Below are 24,155 nucleotides of genomic sequence, written 5' to 3' on the forward strand. Positions count from 1 at the left end.
AGCACTGGAGCAAGGAAACGGGCATCGTGTGTGTGTGGAAGAGAGGGCATAAAGGACAGCCAGAGCTAATGCTAAAATTCTCTGTAACTCCTTCTCCATGTGGTTTTCCTAGGAAAAAAATAATATGTACAAGACTTAAAGTGCACTGTATCAACGTTTCTTTAACTGACTGTCATCTCAGTTTTGTTTTAATTCTTCTCTTCTTTTTGGTTATGTCAGATGCTCTGACAGTTTTTGTGCAGTTTTAATGAGAAGGTAATTGTTGCTGCTCGGTAAAATTCTGGAAGTTAAACTATGAAAGCTGGAGGCTCAATAAAAGGAACATAAACAGTTATTTTATTATGAAGCTTTATTTCCTGACAGAAACATTTTTGGCTTGATTAAAATATTCACAATATCAAACGAATCTTTCTTGATAAATAAGAATGCACATTAAAGAAGATTAGAAAGTTTCCTTCTATTTCTCTTTCCATGCCACCTTCCACCTTCATTCAGGAGATGGGGCAGAGCAAAAATATTTGTGGGTCTTAGGGTGATGGATCTCAGCTGTATTCAGCACTATTTGAATTTACTTTGATTTCCTCCTGCTTTCTGCATTTCCAGTCCCCATTGTCTCCATGGGGTTCCAAGGTCTTCTCCTCATGCAAGTCCCCAGTGTTCTATCACTGCTTTGGGGGGTGGCCCAGAACTCTACAACTTGGGGTGATTTTGCCTTACCTTTCCTGGAGCCTTCATTTTTATGTGTTTATTTGTTGCTTGGCTGAAAGATTGGGAGACTTGTCCTGATCATCAGCAGAGGGTTTGCTGAATCCACTGAGTTTTGCCAGGCTGAAGGGAGGGAGACATGGGGAAGGTGGCTATACAGAAAAACTTAAATTTGAACTCCGAGCACCTGACTTTAAATCAACTATTCTAGTCTTGATTTTTCATGCTGCTGTGGGCTTTTTTTTTAAATATTTATTTTCTTGATTTTAAGATTTAACAAACTGGGCAACTTAGGGAAGTGTCCTTATTTCCATCCACGTGTTGTAGCAGAAGGAAGGATTTTCAGACAGGTTTGTAGCTGCATAAAACACAGCTGTGCTTATTTCCTCGAGGTCCATTCAGTGGCTCTTAAAAGCATGAACAAGTACCGCTAAGTTTTTAGTCTAATGACCCTGTCATTCATGAAAAGAGAAAAAACACCACCTTGGATGCAAGCCTGCTCAGATTAAAGGCTGATTAAGAGGGAATGGATGGCAGTGCTGAGCTGTTGTCTCATGCAGCATCAGCCAGAGGTGCAGGGGCCACTCCAGGTCTCCTCTGCGAGGCTGGGATATCTCTGCTTCCCTTAACCTCTGCTGTGTAGACCGTGGTGTGGGCTTTTTGTGCAGCCACAATTGCTGCTGCCTTGTCTTGTTTCAATGCAAACCAAGACTGGAGGCAGCAGGTGAGCAGCTGCAGGAAGATGCAGGTGCATTGTGCAAGCCGGGAACGTCCCGGTGTGATGCTGGTAACCCCCAAAGCCGCAGCATCTCCGTTTGCATCGCTGGCTGCTGGTCACAGCCCCGCAGACGTGGCCTGGACAGGCTCTAGTGTGTGTGTACCAGCTGAGTAACTCAACCCTGCTGTTCTCCATTCTTTGTCTTGAAGTAAAGGTCAACGTGAAATTTGACTCTGGGTTCCTGTTGACTGTCTTTCCTTCACCCTGGGGTGTGTGGCAGTATTTCTGGTCTAGCTTATTGGGAGACTGCTGCAAAAACACGTGTAAATCTTCCCTTTCTTTCTTGAAAAGAGAGGAATTTCAGGGTGGTTGTTACCTAGGGAAAGTGGATATTGAGTGCTGTCCCTGTATGATGTCTCCTGGCATTCAGGTCTGTCATCTTACATTATCAATCTTTTTATGGTAGGTTTTGAAATACTGCTGGGCATTTGTGAAGCTTTTCCTTATTTTTTTTTTCCTATCACACGTTTCTGCCTAGCTGCTCTTCAAATCTGAGCTACCACATAGCCTCAGTTTTATAATTCTGCTGGGTGCGGTGAATCTCTTAATGGTACAGAAATGAAGCATTGGTGACTCTTCTGGAATAGCTGACAAAGACTAGCACTGCCTTCCCTGCTTGCAGAAGGACTGATTATGAGTGCTGGGTGCTTGTTTAAAGAAGAGCACCTGTAGAGCAGTTGTGCCCTGTAAACTGCAGAACCTGACACTTGGAGCTGTCTCCTCATTTGCTTGCCTGGTTTTTCTGCACCTGAAGTTCATGCCAGGACGCTGTCATTGCTTTAGAATCTGTGTTTACAGAGTCCCAAATATAAATAATTTATAGCAGCCACTTGGTTGGATGTCTAGCTTGTAGGCATGTTGTGGAGGTTGCTTTTTCTTTCCAGCTAAACAAATCATCTGTAAGAATTGGGCTGGTTTCCTTGTAAGATTTCAGTGATACAGTTTAAAATCTAAGGGAGCAGGATTTTTATCAATGTGAAAATTGTAATTTATAAAGATATTTTAAAATAGATTTTGTTCTCTCTGGGTTAATTGGTAAAAACAACAAAATGGTGAAGCAAAACCTGAGAGAACTTGTGTTGGTGACCATCAGCAGTTCTTGTCCCCTCCTTCCCCTGCCCACACATAAACCCTGCATGTGCAGACAAGGCCAGCCTCATTTGCTACCTGAGTGGTCATTTTTTATGGCTAGGTTTAAGGCAATAATTTAATAACCAGATCTAATTTGGGCTAAAGGATTCGTTAAGTGGAGAGCTGGCCAGCTCATCTGTGATGGCTCAGAAAGGCATCTGAGCTTTGAATTTTCTTGACATTGTTTTTAACATCAACTAGCTCATGAAGCTTCCTCCTGGATGATTTTACAGTATTTTAATCCCAGGTCCCCTTTTCTGGAATAAATTCCAGAAGAGATGCACACCATTTCATGGGCAGTTTGCAGCTCAGATGTTAGGGTGGAACAACTTGAACGCAAATGTTCCTTTATTTGCAAGCAGAGTTGGCTTCCTCCTTCTTCCTGCAGCAAGAATAAGTCCTAGGAAGAAATTTCTATGGCTGTACTTAAAGCACGTAAAAGTCTGTACAAGCAAACTTTTATTTGCCCCAAGATGGGACATAAAAGTTCATGGTGAGTAATTAATTTACTGAAGTTTCCTGAATGATCCAATTTGTAGCTGACCCAAGTGTGGCCTTCTGTTGTGAGAAAAGGAGTTGCCTTGTGGAAAAACCTTTCCTTTGGAAAAATACCCCAACAAACTCCAGGATGATGCATCAGGAGTGTAGAGATAATAATCTGTCCCTGCATTAAGGGACTTCGCAGTGTGATTTTTTTTTACCTGCAGAATTTCACTGTGCTCTGTAAAAAGGTTGGGTAAATGAGAATCTTGGTGCTGCAGATCTGTCAAGGGTGTGAGAGAATTGTGATGGTTGAGTAGACAGACAAAGCTGATGGGATTTTGGAGACAGATACATGTTTTCATTATAGTGACCCACTTTTCAACGTTTTGAGTAGCAATAAAAGTGGCTTTTTCTTCCTTTTTTTTCCCCAGTGTGCCACTGGGCCCAGAAGTTTAAGCAGTTACTGCCTTTAGAGAAACAAGAAAACTGTCTTTTAAGTCTTGTTAATTTTTCATACCACAGTTCTGTTGTTGTAGTCCTAGTTGAGTGCTGGGTAGAGGGTGTGGAAAAATTAAAAAAATAATGTATTCAAAGTGGTGCTGATGTTAAACTTGTGATCACCTGTTCAGTATTATTTGATATGTTTAATGCCAATGTTAAGCTTGATTTTTATTTTTATTTCACTGACTAGATTTCAGATCCCTCCTCATAAGTCAAATTGCCTCCTCTGTAGCTGAATGTTGAAATAACATTACTCAGATAAAGCTGTTTTGTGGCAAACAGAAGGTGATTCACAGAACTACACCTGTGCTGATCCCATAACAAAGTTAATTAATCTTTTTTAATTAAATGCGCTTTAAAATTCAGCATGGTGAAGAGTGGAGGGCTTATTAAAAATGATTACTTTTAAAGGGCACTGGTCTAACAAAGAAAACTTTTTCTGATGTGTTCTTGCAAGGGAGTGAGTGAGCAGAGCTGCCCGGGATGCTGATCATTTGTTTATATACCACAGCTACAGAAAATGAGAAATTAAATGAACAGTCGGGAGGAGCAGTGAGAAATGAGTGCTTGGGACAGCTTAGGAGTGTAATTCGGATGTTAATTTTTCAGCTTCAGGTTCTATTTTAGGTGTGCCAGCATCTGAGCTCTCTGCAAATCTGAAAACGTGGCGGGGGGGAGTACACCTGGATTGCTGCTGGTTTGGGCTTTGCAAGCAGAAGCAAGAGACTTGCAGGCTTCCTGTGTTGTGTTTTTTATTCAGGACAGGGAATCCACAGGAGGATGAGGTCTGGAAGGTGCAGTATTGATCAGTCTGCTTGGCATCCTTGTTCATGGCTAAATGGAGCTGAGGGTAAATGGAGTATTAAAGCTATAGAAAAAGAACAAAAGGAAGGTTAGGCCAGCCCTGCTTGGCAGCAATAGCTGGATGCCTTTTAGAAACAGCCCCTGTTGTCATGGAGCTCCCCAGCCCAAGGCCGGGCTCTGGCACTGTGATTTTTTTATGGCAAAACAGCCTTGGGGGGGAAATAAATAAATAAGGGCAGTAGCCTTGGCAGCACTTGTCTATTATTGCAGCTCAGTGACTGAACCACAGTGGGACCAGGACCAAAGGGAAACCTTTTCTTCACAGAGATTCGTGATTTTTAAAATTAATTAATTTATTTTTTTAAGCCTGGCATCTACCCTGGTCTGCAAAATATCTTTTATGAGGCGGCATTTGATGTTTGGAGAAAGATTTTGAATAGTTTATGTAGAACTTGCTTTCCTCTGAGTCAGCAATGTTTTGAGATTGAGATAGAGACCTGAATTCCTAATCTCAAGGGTTTTGGAAGGGCTTCCAGTAGGAGTTGATTTGTGTTCAAAGCCCATTTTCCTTTTCTAAACTTTAGGTTTTGATCAAACTGTTCAACACACTTATTTACAATTTCTTGAACTGGTCATTAATTTGCAAAACAAGATATTCATTATGTTATTTGGTATTGATTATGTTAGTTTGACTCTATGTTGCTTTACTCAGCTTTTTGGTTTCTTACAAGGTGCTATTATGCTTGTAAAATATTCATGGTTGACTTCATGGACAAAAATTATATTCCATTTTTAAAGAGATTTTCAATTTTTGGGATTTTTTTTTTATCCTTTTGTAGTTCCAGTGCCTGAAGTTTAAAAACTTCCTTGGTCTTACTATTATTTTGTGAATGTACTGAAACATAACAAGTGATGGCAGAAGAGGTTTGGTGTTTCCACAGGAGGAAAGCAGTGAGCCTGTGTGCTTTTAAATTTCTTTATGACTTGTTTTTATGTGCAGGAAATGATGGTTCCCCCATGTCAGAAAGCACCTCTAGATAATTTTTGCTGCTAGACATGAATAAACTCTTTGTGCCAGAAAATTTGCCTTTCGGGTCCTTCTTTAAGAGTCAGCTCTGGTTTGGCATCTCCTCATTACTATTATTTGCAAAGTTTCGGGCATCTACTGAATAAAATCTCTGCATTTTGAGTATTGCACAGTAATTTCTGCTGCTTCACCCCCGTCCCCTGTTTGTGCTTTGCTGTTGGGTCAAGGATTTGGAAGCCTTGGAGCCGAGTTGGGATCAGGCTGGCTGGGCGGGCCCAGGCTGGGGTGTTGCTGGGGCTCTGCTGGTTGGAGCCAGCAGCCCTGAAGCAGAATTCTCTTCTGTCCCTGTGGTGCTCAGGCTGCCCACGAGGAGGGATCCGTGTGGGAGCCCTCTGTGGACTGGGATTGCTCATCCTTGCTCCAGAGCCCTCCAGCAGGGCTGGAATGACTCCTCGGGGCTGTGCGGTTCTCCTGCAGCAAAGAGGAGCCCAGGCCCTGACGTTCCAGGGTTTGTTTGCTCCAGGGAGGGAGGCTCATCCTCGGGAGTAGCCACAGAGCTGCAAGGATAATGGCTGGATAAGAAAGGAGCCCTGCGAGCCAAAGCTTGGAGTTTGGAACAGGCTTTGGAGCCCTTGAGAATTCTTCTCTCCAAGCCCTTGGGTGGTGGAGTTGTAAACACCAGGCATCTGTGCAGAACTGGTTATTTTCTCTCTGTTTACTCTTTAAAGCATCATCAAACTCCAAAAGAAGACAGACTGCTTCCAAGGTTGCCCCTGCACTGCGGTTTTATGCTGTGTTCTTTACTCTTTCCATACCATCCCTTAGAAATGGCACTGATGTGTGTGTAGGTTTGTGGTGCTTCATATCAGAGCCAAAACAAAAAAAACCAAACCAAACCAAAACAAAAAAACCAAAACAAAACCACAAAAAAAACCTAAACAAAAAACCCCCCACAAAAATCTAAATGTTGAAACTTTGTATTTAAATATTCTCTTGATGTTGGTTTTACCTAGAAATTAGTGCTAAAAGGAAGAGATTTCTGGGTTATGACAATCCAATTTTTGTGTCTGATAGCAAATGAAACGTCCGTGTAGTCATGCATCTTCTCAGTTTAATAACGAGCATTTCAACATCTGTTTGAATCTGGTAGAATCAGCATCCCTGGAAGTGTTAAAAAACGTGTGGCTGTATCACTTGGAAACGTGGTCTAGTGGTGGGCATGACTATGATTGGATTCACTCATTCTAATCCAACCTGAAGCAATTCTGTGGTTCTATGGTCTATTGCTCAACGTTGTTCAGACCATAATAAAGTCTTAATTTTCCTGTTTGTGTTAACTCTAACCCTTGCAATCTGTGAGAGTGCATGAAGATTCAGGGGCTGTAACCATGGAAGGGTATGAAGAGTCTGCTTTGCTTCAGCATTAGGAACATTTGGTTTTTGACAGTACTGAAATGGGTAATTATAGCCTGTCTTGACTTTTTTTTTTTTACTCATTAAACTAATTTCTTAATTACTAGAAAATGCATTCTGTCTTTGAGATTCTGCACTATATTTTTTATAACAACAAGGTGACCGAATCGCTGCTTTAATTTCAAGTTTTGACTTTAATTATGGAATTGTATGTAGTTCTTGCAAAAGAATTAAAACTGTTCCAGAGCAGTGGGGTGAAGGAGGGTTGTGGATCTGATCACAGTCACCATAATTTAGGCCTTCTCCTTTCAACTTGGCTTATGAGAAAAGTTTTTCTTTTCCAGGAGGAAAGCTTCCACACAGTTTTCTGTATGGATTTTAGTTTGCTGTGATGCTATGTTAGTATTTGAGGAATTAATTACCCTGATGAGAAGGTGAGAATGGTGGATGAAGCCACTGAGTCCTCTTGGAAGATCAGGTGAAGGTTTGAGTTAAAAACTCGGTGCTTTCATTCTCAATACAAATGCTTGCTAAGCTGGAGTGAACATTTATGGTCAGCTTTGGTCTTGGAAGCGAAAATTGAGTTGTGAGATCAGAAATAGCATCTGAAGGGTCAAAAAAGATGATGGGAACTTTGGCCAGGGTGCTGTTTCTGCTGATACGAGTGTGTCCCTCTCTGTCTTGGTGCAGTTCCTTTTACAAGCAAATATGTGTTCCCTGGAGCCCTTTGGACTTGGTTGTTCTTCTTCTGCATGGCAAAGATCCATTCTGAAGAACTATTTCCATGGCAGCCCCTTGTAAAATTGTTCCTATGTTCTTCTGTTACAACTTCTTCGTTTTCCTATTTTGTTTTGTAGACACAGATGAGGACACGGTGAAAAGATGTTTTGCCACGTTCGAAGAGAAATTCTTCCAAACCTGTGAGAAAGAACTTGCCAAAATCAACATTTTCTATTCAGGTAAGGTGCTTATTTTGTGTGTATTTGTGAAAAACCCAACAACACGAAAAGGGCCCCAAGGTCCCAGACTTTGAGGGTAACCACGGTGGTGGTGCAGGTCTGCCATCAGGTAATTAGAGGGTGAGTTTGTTTGGAGAACTCTGGGTTAATCACGGATCTGGAGCTCAAGCCTGGTATTTGGCTGGAGGGAGAATGAATGGCAGGTGATTTCATTTCTTTGAGCTTTCAAGGTATCCTGCTGAACTTTATGGAGATCTTTTGAAAGTAAAGGGCACAGTCTTTCAGTTTATCCATGTTGACAGTGTCCTGGGAGTGTTTTGGGTGTGCTGAGCCTCCTAGCTGGTGTTTCCTGAGCTGCTGCAGGAACAGCTCTCCTGGGCTTGCCTGTGTGTGGCAGCCTGATCATCCTGATGGGTCCAACGAGTTTTTAAGCACTGGACTCTTCCTGAAACCCCTGCAGCTTTCTGGACTACAGAAGCCAGCAGCAATTGCCATGGGCTGTGTATTTTAAATAGAAGTGTTGTGGGGATTTAAATAAAAGAGTGGGGATCTCTGGCTGTCGTATATCATACAGTGCTGGTTTTTGTTGTTTCCTCTGAGAAAGTTGCCTTCCCATCCTGTGTTTTGAAAACAACTTTGGGACGGGTTAACTGGAAATTCACTCTGTAAAATTGCTACAAAAGGCTTGGTGTGCTCCTGCCATTACACTTCAGATGATTTTCAGCCTCTTTTGGTGAGGTTTAAAATGGGGTTTCAACTAGAAAAGTGTTTAAATGTAGATACAGCAATGCATTGGCTTCTATACTTCCTCTTAACATGTACATTTATTAACTTAATGCTATAAACAGGATTTGCAGCACAATATGGTAGCCTTTTCTGGTTCTGATTTTAATCTGGTAACAAAGGCCCAGTTGAGTTGTGCAAAATATTTTCATAACCATTGGTGATGACTTTATTGCTGGCTCTTTTACTGCCAGCCAGGATCTGGGTTGGGAACTTGAGGATAGCTGAAAGCATGATTGATGCAGTGGCTGTTCAGCTTCCATCTAGGGAAGTAAATCTCCTTTGGGCTGCCTGTGCCTGCTCTCCCAGTTCTCTGGAGCAGAGTGAGTGTCAGGACAAGGGGCAGTTTTTCAGGTAAAATGGATATTTTTTATTAGGTCAGCTGGGTTTTACACTTTATAGGCATTTTTCTGCACACAGTTCATATGTGCCTGACTCAGAGCACTGCTCTGTGTTGTTTTCGTGGGAGATCTTGTGTTTCTATCCCAGATCTGAGGTTTTCATGCTCAGAAACTTCCTTTCTGAGGCATATCAGATCCTGTGCACTGTGAGCTAGACTCTGTGCAGGAAGTTCTGTGAATTTAAATGCACAATACAGATTATAATTTTCCCTAATGAGGACCTGCTGCCACACGTGCACCCACATGTACACACCCATTCCAGCATTGTTTAAAATGGCATTAATAACATAGAGTAAGGTTGTTTTTTTCCCTAGCTAGCTGTCATTTCAAAAAGTTCCAGGAGAGAATACATGTAATTTGAAAATCTCCTGTGATAAGATTAAAATAAGTCTTTTATTTGCAGAAGAGCGACGTGACTTTCATAGAATGGAAACCTGTTATTAGGGTTGTTAGCACTGAGCTGCAGCAAGAAATGTTCCTTCAGTGGTTCCTACCCTTGATCTATCAGAAATTTGTCACGTCGGACCCTATTGTAACTCCAGGCATGTGTTGGCTTGGATTATGACCTGGCACATCCTATTTATTATAGGTTTGTTACACAGCTTATTACACCCCTGTCTTTGCTACAGTAAATATTGTTCATTTTACAGAAAATCGAGTTTTCTGTTGATCTCTGCTTCATTTCCTCATCATCTCTCCCCAGGCTGAGGGCTCCTCAGTGAGCATCACCCAGGATTGCCACACACAACCAACCTCACCCTCTTGGCATGGCCTGGTCCTGAGCCCCAGCTCCTCCACGGAGCTCTCGGAGCTGGAGTGACTGCTGCAAAAGCTTTGCCTTGTCCTCCCCTGTGTGCTCCCTTCAAACATTGCCTTAATTCCCCAGCTCAGTGGAAAGGAAAACTACCATTAACTAAATTAGATCTGATAAACAATTTACAGTTTTTTGACTGTGCTCAAGAAGATCCATCCCCAACTGAAAGAAAAAAGAATTGCAGTAACATTTTCAGATGGTTCCAGCAGAGTAATGCCTATCCATGTGCTAAAGTTCTATCTGTGGCCTGTTTTGGTTTGTGTTTGGGATTTTCTAGATGACAGGTTTGTAATGTTTTAAATTACCATCATCAGGATTTGGCTAAATAGGAGCCAGCAACATTTCCGTGGTTAATTTAGGGATGGTTTTGTTATTTGTAGGAAACCCTGGCTTTAAATTGGGAAGCAAAATATTGAACATAATGTGTACAAGTAGGGAAGGGAATGAATGCTAAAAGGGGCTGCCTAAAATGTGTAGCTGGCAGGAGGTTCAGGCTGTTGGTCACCTCCTGTCTGGTGAAACAGGCTTTCATCACACCCATGCCCGGGTAAACTGGAATTTGGGGGGGAATTTTCCTGGTTCTTTAGTGCAGTAGTCTTTTTTCCATCATCCTTATGTGGGAACTTTCATTTAAACTTGGAAAATGAAGTCAAAAACCAACTTGGAGCTGTGTAGTTGAGGTGATAACTCTTTATGCTCTTTTAGTCAGGATTTAGTAGCATTTTTTGGGCAAAGCTGCTGCTTTATGGCAAGCACTTTTGTTGAAGTCTGCTGCTATTGGCTTTGGATTTCTCGTTAGTCTTTGCCATGAAATTACACTTGAGCTGAGGGCTCTGTGGCCATCAGGTCGTGCAAAATGCTGCAACACAAGAGTGGTTCCAGTTTCTATGTTTTTTTTTAAACTCTCTTGAGCAACATATTTTTTAAAGTCACTTTTCAGAATGTTAAATCAGTGGTGGATAATGCTAAATTAGTGATAGTGGTATATGACTTCTCAATGGCTTTGGAGTAGGCTGCAAACTGAGAAATTCATTTCTATTCTGCTTTGCTGTTTCCCTGGGCAGTTCCCCAAGAGGTTTTCAGAACAACAGCACACGTTTTGTTTTGTTTTGTTTTGCTTCTGCATTGAGTCTCAATGGTAAAAAAATCATACTTTATTAGGATGAGATGATTTGTGGATGGGATAACTGGAGACAGTGCAGGAGAGAGAAGGTGGTGGCAGGATGGCTGTTTCTCAGGAGTGGCATTTTTTATGGGTAGCTGCAGTCATAAATATTTCAAGGCATCGTGCTTTCTTTAAATATTGTGTTATTAGGCTGATGGATTTTAGGATTTTTGTGGACACAGTGTTTTCAATTGAAAATACAAGTTTAAACTCTTCCATATCTACCAATTTGATTTAAAAGAAATCTCAGTGTATCACAGATGCTTTAATAGATGTTTCCAATATAGAGTGAACTTGTGAGCTTTATTTATATGAAGGCTTTTGATTTGAACAGATATCTGCTCCTTCTTCCCGAGGGAGTTCCCAAAGTGGGGAGGGATTATTGTTTTTGCAGTCTGATCTTGTTGTGGTAAATATAATGTGGTTGTGGGCAGTGGGCAGGCAGTTCTCACTGTGGGCTGCATTGCCTCTGTTTGGTGGAGTCCTTGCAGCTGTGGAAGTTGCCAGAGAGGAGTTACCCTTTCCTGTGTTTTAAATCTTCTTCCTTTATTAAAGTTTATAAGCTTGAAAATTTTGACTTTCAGGCTCCTCTGTACTTAATTTCCTTTATTGATCTCCATTGTTTGGAAAGGCATTCTCCTGGCAAAAAACTTATGCACTGTAAAATTATTTATAGAATAGTTTTGCTCTAAGGAGAACTGAGTAAAAAGCAGAAGGAAGAGTAAATCTTACATCTGAATGGGGAGCAATTGAGAATTATCACTGAGTTGTTACGTAAGATACTAATGAAGTGAATTATATTGTCATCCAGGAGGCTGTTGGGGCAGGGCTTTGCTTAGCAGAGGGACCTTGTGGCTCTGTGGTTTCTGGTGCAGAGCTGGGTGTCCTGCTGGGTGGAGGTGGCTCCAGCACTGGGGACCTGGTCTGCATCTTCCTGGCCAACACCAACACCCGTGGCCTGTGACCCTGCTTATCAACAGAGATGCCAAAGCTGTGACTGAAGCTTAGCAGGGGAAAAAAAGCCTGGAAGGAACCAGTTGTACAGAACAAAGAGAACGATAACAGTCTTAACTGTGCTGGTTTTAGCTTTAAAAGATTGTTATTTAGCCAAAAATATTATTTTCTGAGAGTACATAAAGCAGTGTGTTTAAAGGAACACCTTCATAATTGAGGTGTGAGGACGAGAGACAGACTTGTTCTGAAAACACATCAAAATGACATTTAAGTGCAGGCTGGTGGCCTCTTTAGCCAGTAAATAACGAGGCAATGCTTCTAAAGTGAGGAAAAGAGGGATAAATTATTACAGCGGCTCATGTACAGCAGCCAGCAGTGTTGTAGCTCTGATCAAAGCAGGGCTGTGTTTGTCTGTCACTGGGAGCTTGGCAGAGGCGCTCTCTGAGCAGCAAAATTCAGTGTCACATTTGAAGTGTGGGTTTGTCTTCTTTGATTTCCCTACTGTCACATGAAAAGATAGTAAACATGTAGTCAGTGGCGGGTGCACAGATCTGAAAAACGCTCTGCTTACTCACTGTCATGTTTCATAATATCTCTAACAGGATTTTTTCTCTAATGCTTCTGATGCACTTGATTTATTTGGGAAAGAGGAGCAGCTTTTCTGTTGTGCTCAGAGTAGATGTGTGGTCAGTGCTTTGGTATTTGTGTGAGACCCTCTGCCTGCTGCCTCCAGCCAGTGTGGGGACACCTGCCCCGCTGTCCTTGTGCTGCTTTGCAGTCCCCAGGTACAGGCTGAGTCTCTCCATCCCTAACAGGTATTTGTGGGGTGCTGGGCTGAGCATCCTTGAGAAATCAGAGCTGGGATGGAAGTTGAGAGGTCTCAGTTCCTGGCTAAAGCTGCTTTAGCCTGTGCTGAAGGGACAGCCCCTTGATTTTGACCATATTAATTTAGGTTTTTTTTTCTTGAGAACTTGTGTGTTTTACGTAGGTTTAATGAGGAAAGCTTCCTCCTCTACTCTGCCCTTGTGAGACCACATCTGGAGTTCTGCATCCAGGTCCAGGGCTCTCAGCACAAGGAGGACATGGAGCCATTAGAGTGGGTCCAGAGAAGTGGAGCACCTCTGCTCAGAGACAGACTGAGAGAGCTGGGGGTGCTCAGCCTGGACAAGAGAAGGCTCCAGGGAGACCTTACAGCCCCTTCCTGTGCCTAAAAGCTCCAAGAGAGCTGGAGAGGGACTTTGGACAAGGGCTTGGAGTGACAGGACAAGGGGGAATGGCCTCACAGTGACAGAGGGCAGGTTTGAATTAGACATTAAGGAGAAATCCTTCCCTGTGAGGGTGCTGAGACCCTGGCACAGGTTTGCCCAGAGAAACCATGGCTGCCCAATCCCTGGGAGTGTCCAAGGCCAGGCTGGACAAGGAACAAGTGGGAGATGTCCCTGCCAATGGCAGGGGATTGGAACGAGATGGTCTTTAACCCAAACCAGCCTGTGATTCCATCCTGTGGAGAGAGAAATACGCAGAGCTGTTGAGTTAATCCCCTGGGGGGAAAGCTGTGCAGTACAGCGTGGTTTACCCATGGGCATGCTACTTGAGGGACAGGTGTGTGGCCCTGATTTCATGTCTGAGATGTTTTGATCTGTGAGATTTCATTCTCAGGTGATTTACTGTAAACAAGAAGAGATGTTTTGTTAACTGTATTTATGTTATTCATTCCTTTTAGAAGAGGGACTTCTTAATGGCCCTCTGGTTTAGTCAGTGTGGTTGAAGAGGTGGTAACCTTGCGCACCCAGTCACACTGGTCTCTGTAAATAGTATATAAAGAAATGGCATTTTGAATGAACGCCTTTTCATTAGCGCTCTGAGAATTCACGGGGTCAGTGTGGTTCATTCCGTGCCCTGTAGCGACACGGGTGCAGTGTTTTTGGGCTGCTGTGACCCTCCCAGGTGACTTTCCCCTCTCTGTGCCTGCAGAGAAGCTCGCGGAGGCGCAGCGCCGGTTCACCACGCTCCGCACCGAGCTGCAATCCACCTTGGACGCGCAGAAGGAGGCCAGCGGCGCCTCCACGCTGCCGCGGCGCCGAAAGCCCGTCTTCCACCTGTCCCACGAGGAGCGTGTCCAGCACAGGAACATCAGGGACCTGAAACTGGCCTTCAGCGAGCTCTACCTCAGCCTCATCCTCCTGCAGAACTACCAGGTACCCGCAGAGAGCGGCGCTTGTGCACAGCCCCCTCCGGGAGCGTCTCTGCGCTTTCACGCAGTTTTTCCTTTATTTCTTCCTTTTTCTGGGGCCTCCTTCTAGGTTTGGAAAGACAGGTGTCTGCCAGGGAAAGCTGGAGCTTCCCTTGGAATGGAGGACGTAAACCCCCTCCCTACAAATTATTATAATTTGGCAATTAAAGGGCTTTCAGACAAAGATGTGGGAATAGGAATAACAGTTCTTTACTAGGAATATTAAAAATACTAATGTAGTAGTACAAAGAACAAGCAAACAAACAATTCCTAGAAACACTTGACAGAGTCAGAACACGACCTGACACCTTGTTTGTTGGTCAGGGTGTTGGGAGTTGAGTCCTCCTGCAGTGACAGATGTGGTTCTATTGGAGCAGAGATGATCCTGTAGAAGGGTCCAGTGGTGGTGAGATGGGTCTGGTGTTCCTCTGGGAATGCAGTGCACACAGGCTGTGCTGGGCTCTGAATGCCAGGGTTTATCCAGGTGGGAATGCAGTGCACACAGGCTGTGCTGGGCTCTGAATGCCAGGGTTTATCCAGGTGGGAATGCAGTGCACACAGGCTGTGCTGGGCTCTGAATGCCAGGGTTTATCCAGGTGGGAATGCAGTGCACACAGGCTGTGCTGGGCTCTGAATGCCAGGGTTTATCCAGGTGGGAATGCAGTGCACACAGGCTGTGCTGGGCTCTGAATGCCAGGGTTTATCCAGGTGGGAATGCTGGGCTCCTCCCCTGGGTGCAGCATCTCCCATGGATGATGGAATTGGATCAGCCCTGCAGTGAGCCTCGATGGCCCCTGGACAGCAGAGATCCCCTGGAGGGAGGATGGGTCCTGGAAGGGACAAAGAACACTGCCCCAGCTGGGTTTAACAGTGGGGTCTTTAACAGAAGGCACCTACCTCCTTCCCCAGAGTTATGAGATTAAGAAAAACACCTCTTCAACCCATTTCAACAGATTGGGAATAGAGTGCATCTTGCATTGCAAGCCAAGACACCCCTAAACACTTCTAAAGAGAAGGCAGGTAGCAGTGTACACCTGGTTGTTTTTAACTGAGCTGGAAGTGCTAAGCTGACCTGCAGAGGGACTTTTCTTTCTTGTTTTTCTGGGCTGGCTGACCCCAGCACCTTTGTCCAAGCAGGACCTCTTCCCTCTGTAGAGTGTTGTTCTATGCAGGGCAGGTTGGGGAAGAAGCTCTTTTATCTAATATTTTTCCTGAAACTTGAAATCCCAATGTACTGTTTCCTCATGGCGTTACCATGGTAGTGACTGTGACCTTGCTGTATCAGAATTTCTTGCTAAAACATCAATTTAAAAAAAATGTATATTTTGATTTCTGCAGGATACAGGCTCATTTGCCTTGAGGTATGAAAACAAATGGATCTTTAGTTGTACTTGGATTTTTAGTCTGGTAAATATTGCAGACGCTGGTCTTGTTCCAAAAATCTTGAAATAAAAATCTGAAACTGTTAATGTATTTTTGGCTGGGCTACCTCTTCTGGAGTTAAATGCTCTGAAATGTTTATAAGTGTTTTACTGTGAGGGGTTTTAGCTTGTTAAGTAAGAATTTTGGAGCTTAAATTGACGATATCTGTACTTAGATCATTGACAGATCTTTACTGCAAAATTTTACTAAACAAAATTCAGTCAGAATAAATTGAATACCACTCTGCTGTATGGACACAACTTATTCTCCCAAAATTCTGAGTGTTTGTACTTGTCCTACAGTGATGTTATCTTTGAGCATGTGTCTGGAAACTCTGAGTTTCTTAATAAATCTCTTTAACTATTACTGGTAGCTCCTAGTTCAAATTCCTGGGAAAGGTGGAGTATCTGTATCTTTTTAGGGATGGAGTGAAGCAGCATCACCTGCTGTGATTTCTTCACTTACATTTATTTTCTTTTTTAACAGAAGACAGCTATACTTTTAATTACAAAAAACCAATTCTGAGGCTTGATGAAGTATTTAAGTAGGGGCTGGTGTGGGCCAGTCCTTTGGGAAATCTTTTCCTCAGTGAAGAAAGGCAGGTTGCACACTGATTTTTTTGCTTTTTGCTACCATGAGTCCAGACCCACTGTAAGTCTACTAAATATTGATCTAAGCCCCATCTGATTTTGATAGCTTTCACACTTTGCAGAGGCTGCAGAGCTGCTTTCTACAACATAACTCCAGAGAGAGAATGAGAAAAAATCCTTTAGACTGATATTGAAGTTGAGGACAAGGAATACAAACACAAAAACAAACATAAAACTAAATCCCAGTGTACTACTGTTGTTAATCACTCTTGAGCTTAGAATATAACAATGAGGAATATTCAAGCTCTTGCAGTTTTGGAGAGAAGGAAAAGCAGTAACCTGGTGGGAGGATGATGTACCTGAGCCCTTCATGTAGGAGAGAAAATGAAATCAACAGCAGCATTATAAATATCAAACTGGCTTTGATGAAATGCTGATGCCTTCAGTTGGGTTACTGAGGAAGGAAAATCCACCTGAAGCAAATTCCTTGGTCTCTTAGGACTGAACAAATGCATTCATTCCTGAGATACACAAACCAAACGTCAAATGAAACTATAAGCAGTCTCCAGGGCAGCTCTTACATGTTTAACTTATCAGTAATTAAACTTCTGATAAAATTAATTTATTGTTACCAGCAGTGTATTATTCTAGATTGTGTACATACATTAAAAAAATCTATTTGAAATGCTGTGTTTCAGGACAAACAAATGCTGAGAAATTGAGCTTATGATATTTAGTTACTTATTCTGTATATAATTTAGTGCATTTATTGGGTGAATAATAGGGGCTGAACCAGTTTTATTAAATTACATTGCTGGTTCATTTCCTAATATATATAAGCAAATATTTTTGAGTCCACTGTTTGATTCTACTTGATGTTGCATTATATTGTTGCCTAAGTTGCACTGTTTGTTGTTTGTGGAGGTTTTATTTTTTTGGTGGGTTTTTTTTGTGATGTTTGTTTGTTTGTTCACAAAACTCAGCAGAAGTGGAGGTCAGGCTTGGAGAAGGCCCCTTGCCAAATAAAAGCAGCAAGAATAGCAAAATATCAGAGTGCATAAGTGATTTTTGTTGTGTTCCACAGTCCCAGCACACTGTGTGTTCCTTGTCAGAAGCATCACTGTGACCAGCAGTGCTCTTATCATGCACTTTGAGGTTGCAGAATTTTTGCAGCCAGAGGATGAAATGCCACTGGAGGGGTTTTTAGGGTGTCTGGTGTAAACATACCCCAACCAGCCAGGGCATCCCAGATTTAGGCTGGGGTTGTACCCATAGCAGATGAAGGGATGTTATTTCAGGCCACAGAAAGATCTCTGACCAAAATTATCCATTTGTTACAGTTTTTCATGTGAAATTTCAGCTCTCCTTGGGGTGGAAAGCTGGCTTTTCCAATAGAAAGTAATTAAAGTCTATTGTCTGCAATAAGGCAGGTCATTAATTCTTTGGCTTCCTGCTCCTGTCTCCCCAGCCTCATTTCCCACCTAGATGGGAGGGTCTGGCATTAAATCACTCTAAGCATAATTACATTGGAAATAGTTTCAGTGAGTAGTTGGTGCCTGTCCCCAGAGCATTGGATTTTGCTGTTTTCTCTGCTTTTCTTTCCAAGCTGCTCTCTAAGCCTTTTTCAGAAGTGAGTCTTGCCATGGTGTGTGTTTCTGCTGTTGCTTGAATGAAACATCGAGTTTTTCAAGCAGCACTTCCTGCACAATGAAATGCATTATTGCAAATACATCACGCCACTGCACTGCTGCTGTGTGAGGAGCTTTGCCTGATTTAGGTACCATGCATGGGTGTTAATCAGGGATCATCTACAACTTGGAAATCAACAGCTGATTCTTGTTTTAAGCATTGTGTGCTCGTCTCCACAGACTGGGGAGTTACATCTCCCACGTCTGCAAGCCTAAGCTGGTTGTGCAGTCATTGTGCAACATCCTCTGTGAAAAAATATGCTGCTGTGGGGATGCACTTGTCTGGATTTAATCTGCAGCACTGACAAGTTTCATACAAAGATTTCCCTTCTGTAATGAATTTAACTGGAGAACTTGATTTGAAACCAGTGTAAAGTTCAAAGTCAGTAGCTCAGGTTTTTCAGAAGGGAAAACCCCTTAAGGGGTATTTGTCCCCAAGGTAGCATCAGGTCACTTCTTGCATAAAGGAGGAAGGTGGAAGTGATCTGGCTTTTCAGGAAATAAAAAGGTTTAGGTAGGTCCCTTTTTATGCCCTTGAGCCCCACATTTTTTATTTTACTTGCTAGGATAACATATTCCTTACAATAAAGTAAGAACTCAGAAACGTCCTGACAATAAATGCAATCATTTTGATTGTTATTGAAGATTCCTTTCTAGCAGTGGAGAAAGAACCATCTCCCTCTCCTGGGAGGTGGCTGGGGTTTCAAACCAGGTGTTTTTTCCCTTGTGTGCAGAACCTGAACTTCACCGGCTTCCGCAAGATCCTGAAGAAGCATGACAAGAACCTGGAGACGACGCGGGGGGCGGAGTGGAGGGTGGCCGAGGTGGAGGTGGCCCCCTTCTACACCTGCAAGAAGATCAACCAGCTTATCTCAGAAACAGAGGTCAGGAGCCTGGCCTGGGCACTGCTGCTCTTCTAGCTAGCAAAAAAAAAAATGGGATTTGAACACTTGAGTGTTCAAGCACAGGTTGGGTGGAGCTCTGAGCAAACCTGTTCTAGGGGAAAGTGCCCCTGCACATGGCAGGGGGTTGGAACAAGACCTTTAGGTCCCTTCCAACCCAAACCATTCTATGACACTAATTACATTCTGTGTAATTTCTGTCGTGTTTTGCCCTCTCTATAGCTTGTATTTACCACCACGATGGCTAATAATTGATTTTGAAATGCCACTGACTTCTGGCACTGCTTACATAAATACGAATACGTTCTCTTCAGTCCTTGGCAAAGCCTAGGGCAGCCTTAACTTCTGCCGTGAAGGAACTTGGTGCAGCATGGTGAGCTTTTCACGACTTTGTATTAAAAGAATACTGGGTCGGGGCTCACCTGTAACATGGAAACCAACCTTCAGTTTTGGTTTTACCACGTGCTGGTCACTCAGATGACCTTCAGGGATGTGTGTCTTTGTCTCCTCAGGAAGTGGTGACCAACGAGTTGGAAGATGGGGACAGACAGAAGGCAATGAAACGTTTGCGTGTTCCACCCTTAGGAGCAGCTCAGGTGAGACACGAGGGTTGTGGAGCAGAGCTGCTCCTCCAACTTGTCAAGGTGCCAGATCAGATCCAACATCTGAAGGAAACAGTGGAAATAACTGATGGGAGCGTGCATGGGGCAGGGCCAGATAATCTGCTTTAGTTCCGGAAGGTTTGGAAATAGGTTACTGCTCCTAATGCATGCAGACAAGGTAATGAAGGGAGGAGATAAATGGTAAAAGGAAATTTGTGCCAATAAAAGCATATGCTTAGTGTCTGTGTGGTCTGGAATATTTTTCACGGGGCACTGAGACGTCCAAGCTGTGTTTCAACATGGCAAGAATATCACACAGCATTTTCAGTTCAAAAAAAAGCCTCACTTCAAGAGCAAGAGTGCCATCAGGGATCAGGAGCTTGTGTTTCTGATTTTAAGTTTGCTTTGCAAACCAACCTGCCCGTGCTGATAACCTGTTTCCCTCACCTTAATTCTGCCCTGGCTTTGTTCACAGCCTGTACCAGCCTGGACTACATTCAGGGTTGGATTGTTCTGCGGGTTGTTCATTGCACTGAACGTCACTGTCATACTTTCAGGTAGGTGTCCTGCCATGCTTCTGTTTGGGTGCACTCTCCTCACTTAGGGAGGGCCTGCACCTGCATGTTCTGGCTTAAATCGGAGCCATATCCCATTGCTGGGAACCACTAGTTCTGCTCAGCAGTAGCTTGTGGGTTTTTCTCATGTTGTATATGTGAATTTTGAACACAAAACATCCTTTTCTTCTGGTTTCCTCCTTATTTTTGGAGGGATATTCTGAGGGTGCAACGTCTATGTGTAAAAACAGATTTTTGTTGTCATTCTGGGAACACACAGCCCGTGCCCACCTTCAGACAGGTGCTTGTAGAACTTGAGCTTTGCATGGAATTGACTCCCCAAAGAAAAGTCCACCAAACACAGAGCCTTGTGATCAGATGCCACTTGGGATGGAAATTGGGAATTCATGTGGAAATTCCTAGGATTTCAGTGCCTGGAGTCTGCTAATGGAATTTATTGACTTTTTCTTATTGGCAGATGTTGGCAAGATTGTTGAAAAGCTACAATTAATGGGTGCATCTCTCAGGGCCTGGCTTTCCTCTGCTTTGTGCCTTCTGACTTTGGTCCGTGATTAGAGTAGGAGCCACGTTAGTTCTGCAGATCCAGACACAGAGCTTAATCACAAGCAGCTTTACTAATTGTGTGTGTGATTTCTGGAGTGTTGTAACTTGCTTAAGCAGTACAAAGGAAAAGGCTTAACGAATCAACTTAGGAGCTCTTGCATTAGGGAAAGCCCATGTCTGTGTTTTTATGACTTAAAAGAATTTTTAATCGGATGTTTCTGTAATTGGATCCAGCCATCTCCTGGGATAAAATTCCTCTGTTTGAGGAGCTGTTTGCAGTACTTCCCTTTTGGTAGAGGCACAAAGTTGACCCATCTGCATGAAGGGGCTGTTTAATGTGTAGAAACTGTTCTTTATTCATCATTTCTGTTACTTAAACGTTTGATCTCTGTGTGAGATGCAAATATGATTGAAGGCAGTTATGTTTGCTTTCCCTCTTGGCGCTAAGAATGAAAAAGTGAGAAGGAATTCATAAAAATGATTACATCTCTAAAGCAGGTGTTACTAACCCAGAGTGGGTAATAGGTGTATTGTATCAGCAGGCATGATCTGATAGCTGAATGTTACTGCAGATATTGGGCAAAAACCTGGATTCCAAGTGCAAAGTGGGTGGGTTTAATTGGCTCATACCTTGCTGACCTCTCATCTGCTTTTGCCAAATTGATTCTGTGATTTGATCAGCTAAGATAGGATTTTATGTGAAGAATTTGTGAAACAGCATCAGAACACGGCTTCTGTCAGTGCCCCAGTGCTGTACTGCCTGATCTGAAAACTACAGCAGCATTTTGGAGATGAATTCATCATCACTGGGGGGTTGTTAAAGGCTGCAAAGCTACAAGTGGATCCCACGAGGGTGTCACCCTAAAGAGGACAAATTTTGAGGCTTCACTGCTTCTGTATGGGCTTGCCTAGGTCCCAGGCTAGTGTGTAAGTGAGGCTGGAGTTTCACACAAGTGTGCATTGGCTTTATTAACCAGAAACCTGCAAGGTTTCATGCAAAGTCTCAAGCTCTCACTGTGGTCCTTCTCTTGTTTGAGAATTAGTCTACCACTAGACTTGCCATCAGGGATAATTTCACTTCTGTCAGTATTTTTGAGGCTGCTCTTCCTTGTTTGAAGTTTTGACCAGATGATCCATTGTGATTCCTTCCAACCTTACCCATTTTGTAATTTCCTTTGGCTTTCAGGTAAAAGTTTGAAAATCTGTTTTTACAGTTCCACATTTAAGACTCATTTCTTTCAGCTTTTTTGGGGGATGTGTCATTTCTGTCCAAAAGTTGACTCTGTTTTGCCTGAATCCGAGAGTCTTTAAGTTTTAAACTTAAAGCAGCAGTTCTGGAGTCATTGTTTCTTGCACAGCTTTTCCTCCATAAGTTATGTAGTATAAAGTGTAGATGCTGAACACATGAAATTCCCTGTGGATTTGCTTTGTCTGAGAAAAAGTTTTAAAAACTTAGGGCTGTAATTTAGGCAGGTCTGTGAGAATAAATTCTCAGCCTCAGTTCTGTAAAGTGCACATTCTTTCTTTTACCCCTCTTAGAAAGCATGTGGGTGAGAAACGCAATGAAACTGAAACTGAAGATTGAATAACTGTGTTTTATTTCTGCTTTTCTCATCAAACCTGGGCCTAGTGACCAGGGGAGACATCCTTTGCAAAGAGGTTTATGCTGGAGAAAGCTGCTGCTGTATAAAGGTTGTTCACTGTTTGAAATGAAGCAAATTTGTTTCCAGTTCCCTGAAAACTGAACAAAGGAAGCAACAGGCTTTCCAGCACTGCTGCCTTGTGCTGGGATTTCTGTTTGGGTGGGGCTGGGTGTTGCAATGCTGCCCATGAATGTGCATTGCATTGCCATTGTACCGAGTTGGGTGATTAGTCTGGTTTAGCATTGTTTTAAATGCTGTAAATGGTTCCTCTTGGTTTTGTGGGCGGCTGAAGTGTTTGTGTATCTGTCTGCTGGGATTTCATCTCTATTAAACCAGAATATTTAAGTGCCTCTGGTCAGATTTATGCTGGTGCTGTCCCTTGTGCCTGTAGTGTGAGGCAGGGACGCTGCTAATGACTCGATTACAGCAGCTGGAAAGGGAATTTTCCCCAAAATACTCCTAAATCCTCTGCCAGACTAGGCAAAACGTCCTCCCCTGGCTGGACCATGCAGTTGGTTCACGTGTACCCTGTTTCCTCAGGGCACAGCCAAACATCTGAGAGCCAGGATAAAGCCTTGCTTTGTTGACCTCTGTTAGCCCTAAAATCCTTCCTTTCTCTCTGTCTTTGCCAGGTGTGGCTTTTATAGATGGACCAAATGTGTGGCCACTGGTGAGAATCTATCGAGGTGGCTTTCTCCTGATAGAATTCCTCTTTCTCCTGGGTATCAACACCTATGGCTGGAGACAGGCTGGAGTCAACCACGTCCTCATCTTCGAACTCAATCCCCGCAGCAACTTGTCCCATCAACATCTCTTTGAGGTGAGCAGGAGGGATTTCAGAGTGGCTGAGCCGTGCTGAGGATCAGCAGGACAAATCCTGCGCCGTTTCCTGGCAAGGGCTCCTAATGCAATTAGAAGGGGAAGTTGCTGAAGTCTGATTAGATTACAGGATTGAGCACTGCTCTCCCTTTTCTTCTAATGAGAGCTTGTTGTAGGTTTCAGGGCTGTGTTTTCATTAGGTGTCTGTGTGTTGGTTTTTCCCTGCAGATTGCTGGTTTCCTGGGCGTTTTGTGGTGCCTGAGCCTGCTGGCATGTATATATGGTCAGTTCACCTACATCCCCATGCAGGTGAACCCACTCATCTTGTATGGCTTCATGTTGCTTTTTCTCATCAACCCTACCAAAACCTTGTACTACAAATCCCGTTTTTGGCTGCTCAAACTATTGGTAAGTGTCAAAGCTGGTTGAAATAAATATATATATATATATTTTTTAATGCTGTGGCTGAGCAGCAGCTGTGAAGTGTATACAGGTGTCACTAACCCTTAGGAAAGAGGGGTGCTGGGGGATGTTTATACCACTGTCATTTATAGAGCAGGCCTGATCAGGTGTTGACTGCAGATAGCTTTTGAGGATGGCTTTGCAGAAGCTTATTCTGCTTCCTGTACCAGTTAACCTTCCTATAGAGTTCTTACAAACTTCTGCATGGAAACCCTTGGATGTCTTTGCTTGTTTATTCCTTAACCTAGTGAAACAGAATTGATCAGAGGTCCAGTGCTCTAAGGCAAGGCTGCATGGATGCTCCTCAGACTGGGACATTGCCAATGCTGAGAGGGTTCACTGATGGAGAGAGAACCTTTGGAAGAGTTACTGCCTATAAAATTATGTTCATGGGTGGGGTTTTTTCTGTTTGTGCTCTTAAACAAACTCTTTGTTTGAGACTGAGCTCTTTACTTTCCTTTAAGATAAGTCTGGTAAATCCAATATAAAATGTGTGCTGCTTCAGTGTTCCAGTGGGAGCTCTGAAAGAGCAGTTTTCAGACTTGCTGGGTGACTCATAAGTTTCTTCCCAGCTGGCTGCTTCATGTGCTCTTCCCCACCCTGTGCACCCTTTTAAATTGGCTTTAATCAAGCTGCTTCCCCTGATACCTCCCTCTTGCTGGCACTGCTCTGAGAGCTTTGGGCAGAAGAGGGTTTGGCTGGCTGGCTTTCTTCATGGAATCATTTTAATGCTGACTAAAACAATTAACTTTATCTGG

General features: G+C 43.1%; 1 protein-coding gene across 1 annotated transcript in view; it reads left to right on the forward strand.

Annotated features, from left to right (window-relative positions):
* The window catches only part of XPR1 (xenotropic and polytropic retrovirus receptor 1), a 110,637-nt gene that overhangs the window by 62,311 nt on the left and 24,171 nt on the right, over nucleotides 1–24,155 (forward strand). Inside the window, exons 3-9 of the mRNA XM_063406603.1 lie at nucleotides 7,700–7,801; nucleotides 13,893–14,116; nucleotides 18,586–18,735; nucleotides 19,266–19,349; nucleotides 19,831–19,912; nucleotides 22,749–22,936; nucleotides 23,164–23,343. Of these exons, the coding sequence (XP_063262673.1) occupies nucleotides 7,700–7,801; nucleotides 13,893–14,116; nucleotides 18,586–18,735; nucleotides 19,266–19,349; nucleotides 19,831–19,912; nucleotides 22,749–22,936; nucleotides 23,164–23,343 (1,010 nt within the window). The remainder of the gene's footprint in view (nucleotides 1–7,699; nucleotides 7,802–13,892; nucleotides 14,117–18,585; nucleotides 18,736–19,265; nucleotides 19,350–19,830; nucleotides 19,913–22,748; nucleotides 22,937–23,163; nucleotides 23,344–24,155) is intronic.

Source organism: Prinia subflava, chromosome 10 (assembly GCF_021018805.1).
Source record: "Prinia subflava isolate CZ2003 ecotype Zambia chromosome 10, Cam_Psub_1.2, whole genome shotgun sequence".
Classification (NCBI taxonomy): Eukaryota; Metazoa; Chordata; class Aves; order Passeriformes; family Cisticolidae; genus Prinia; species Prinia subflava.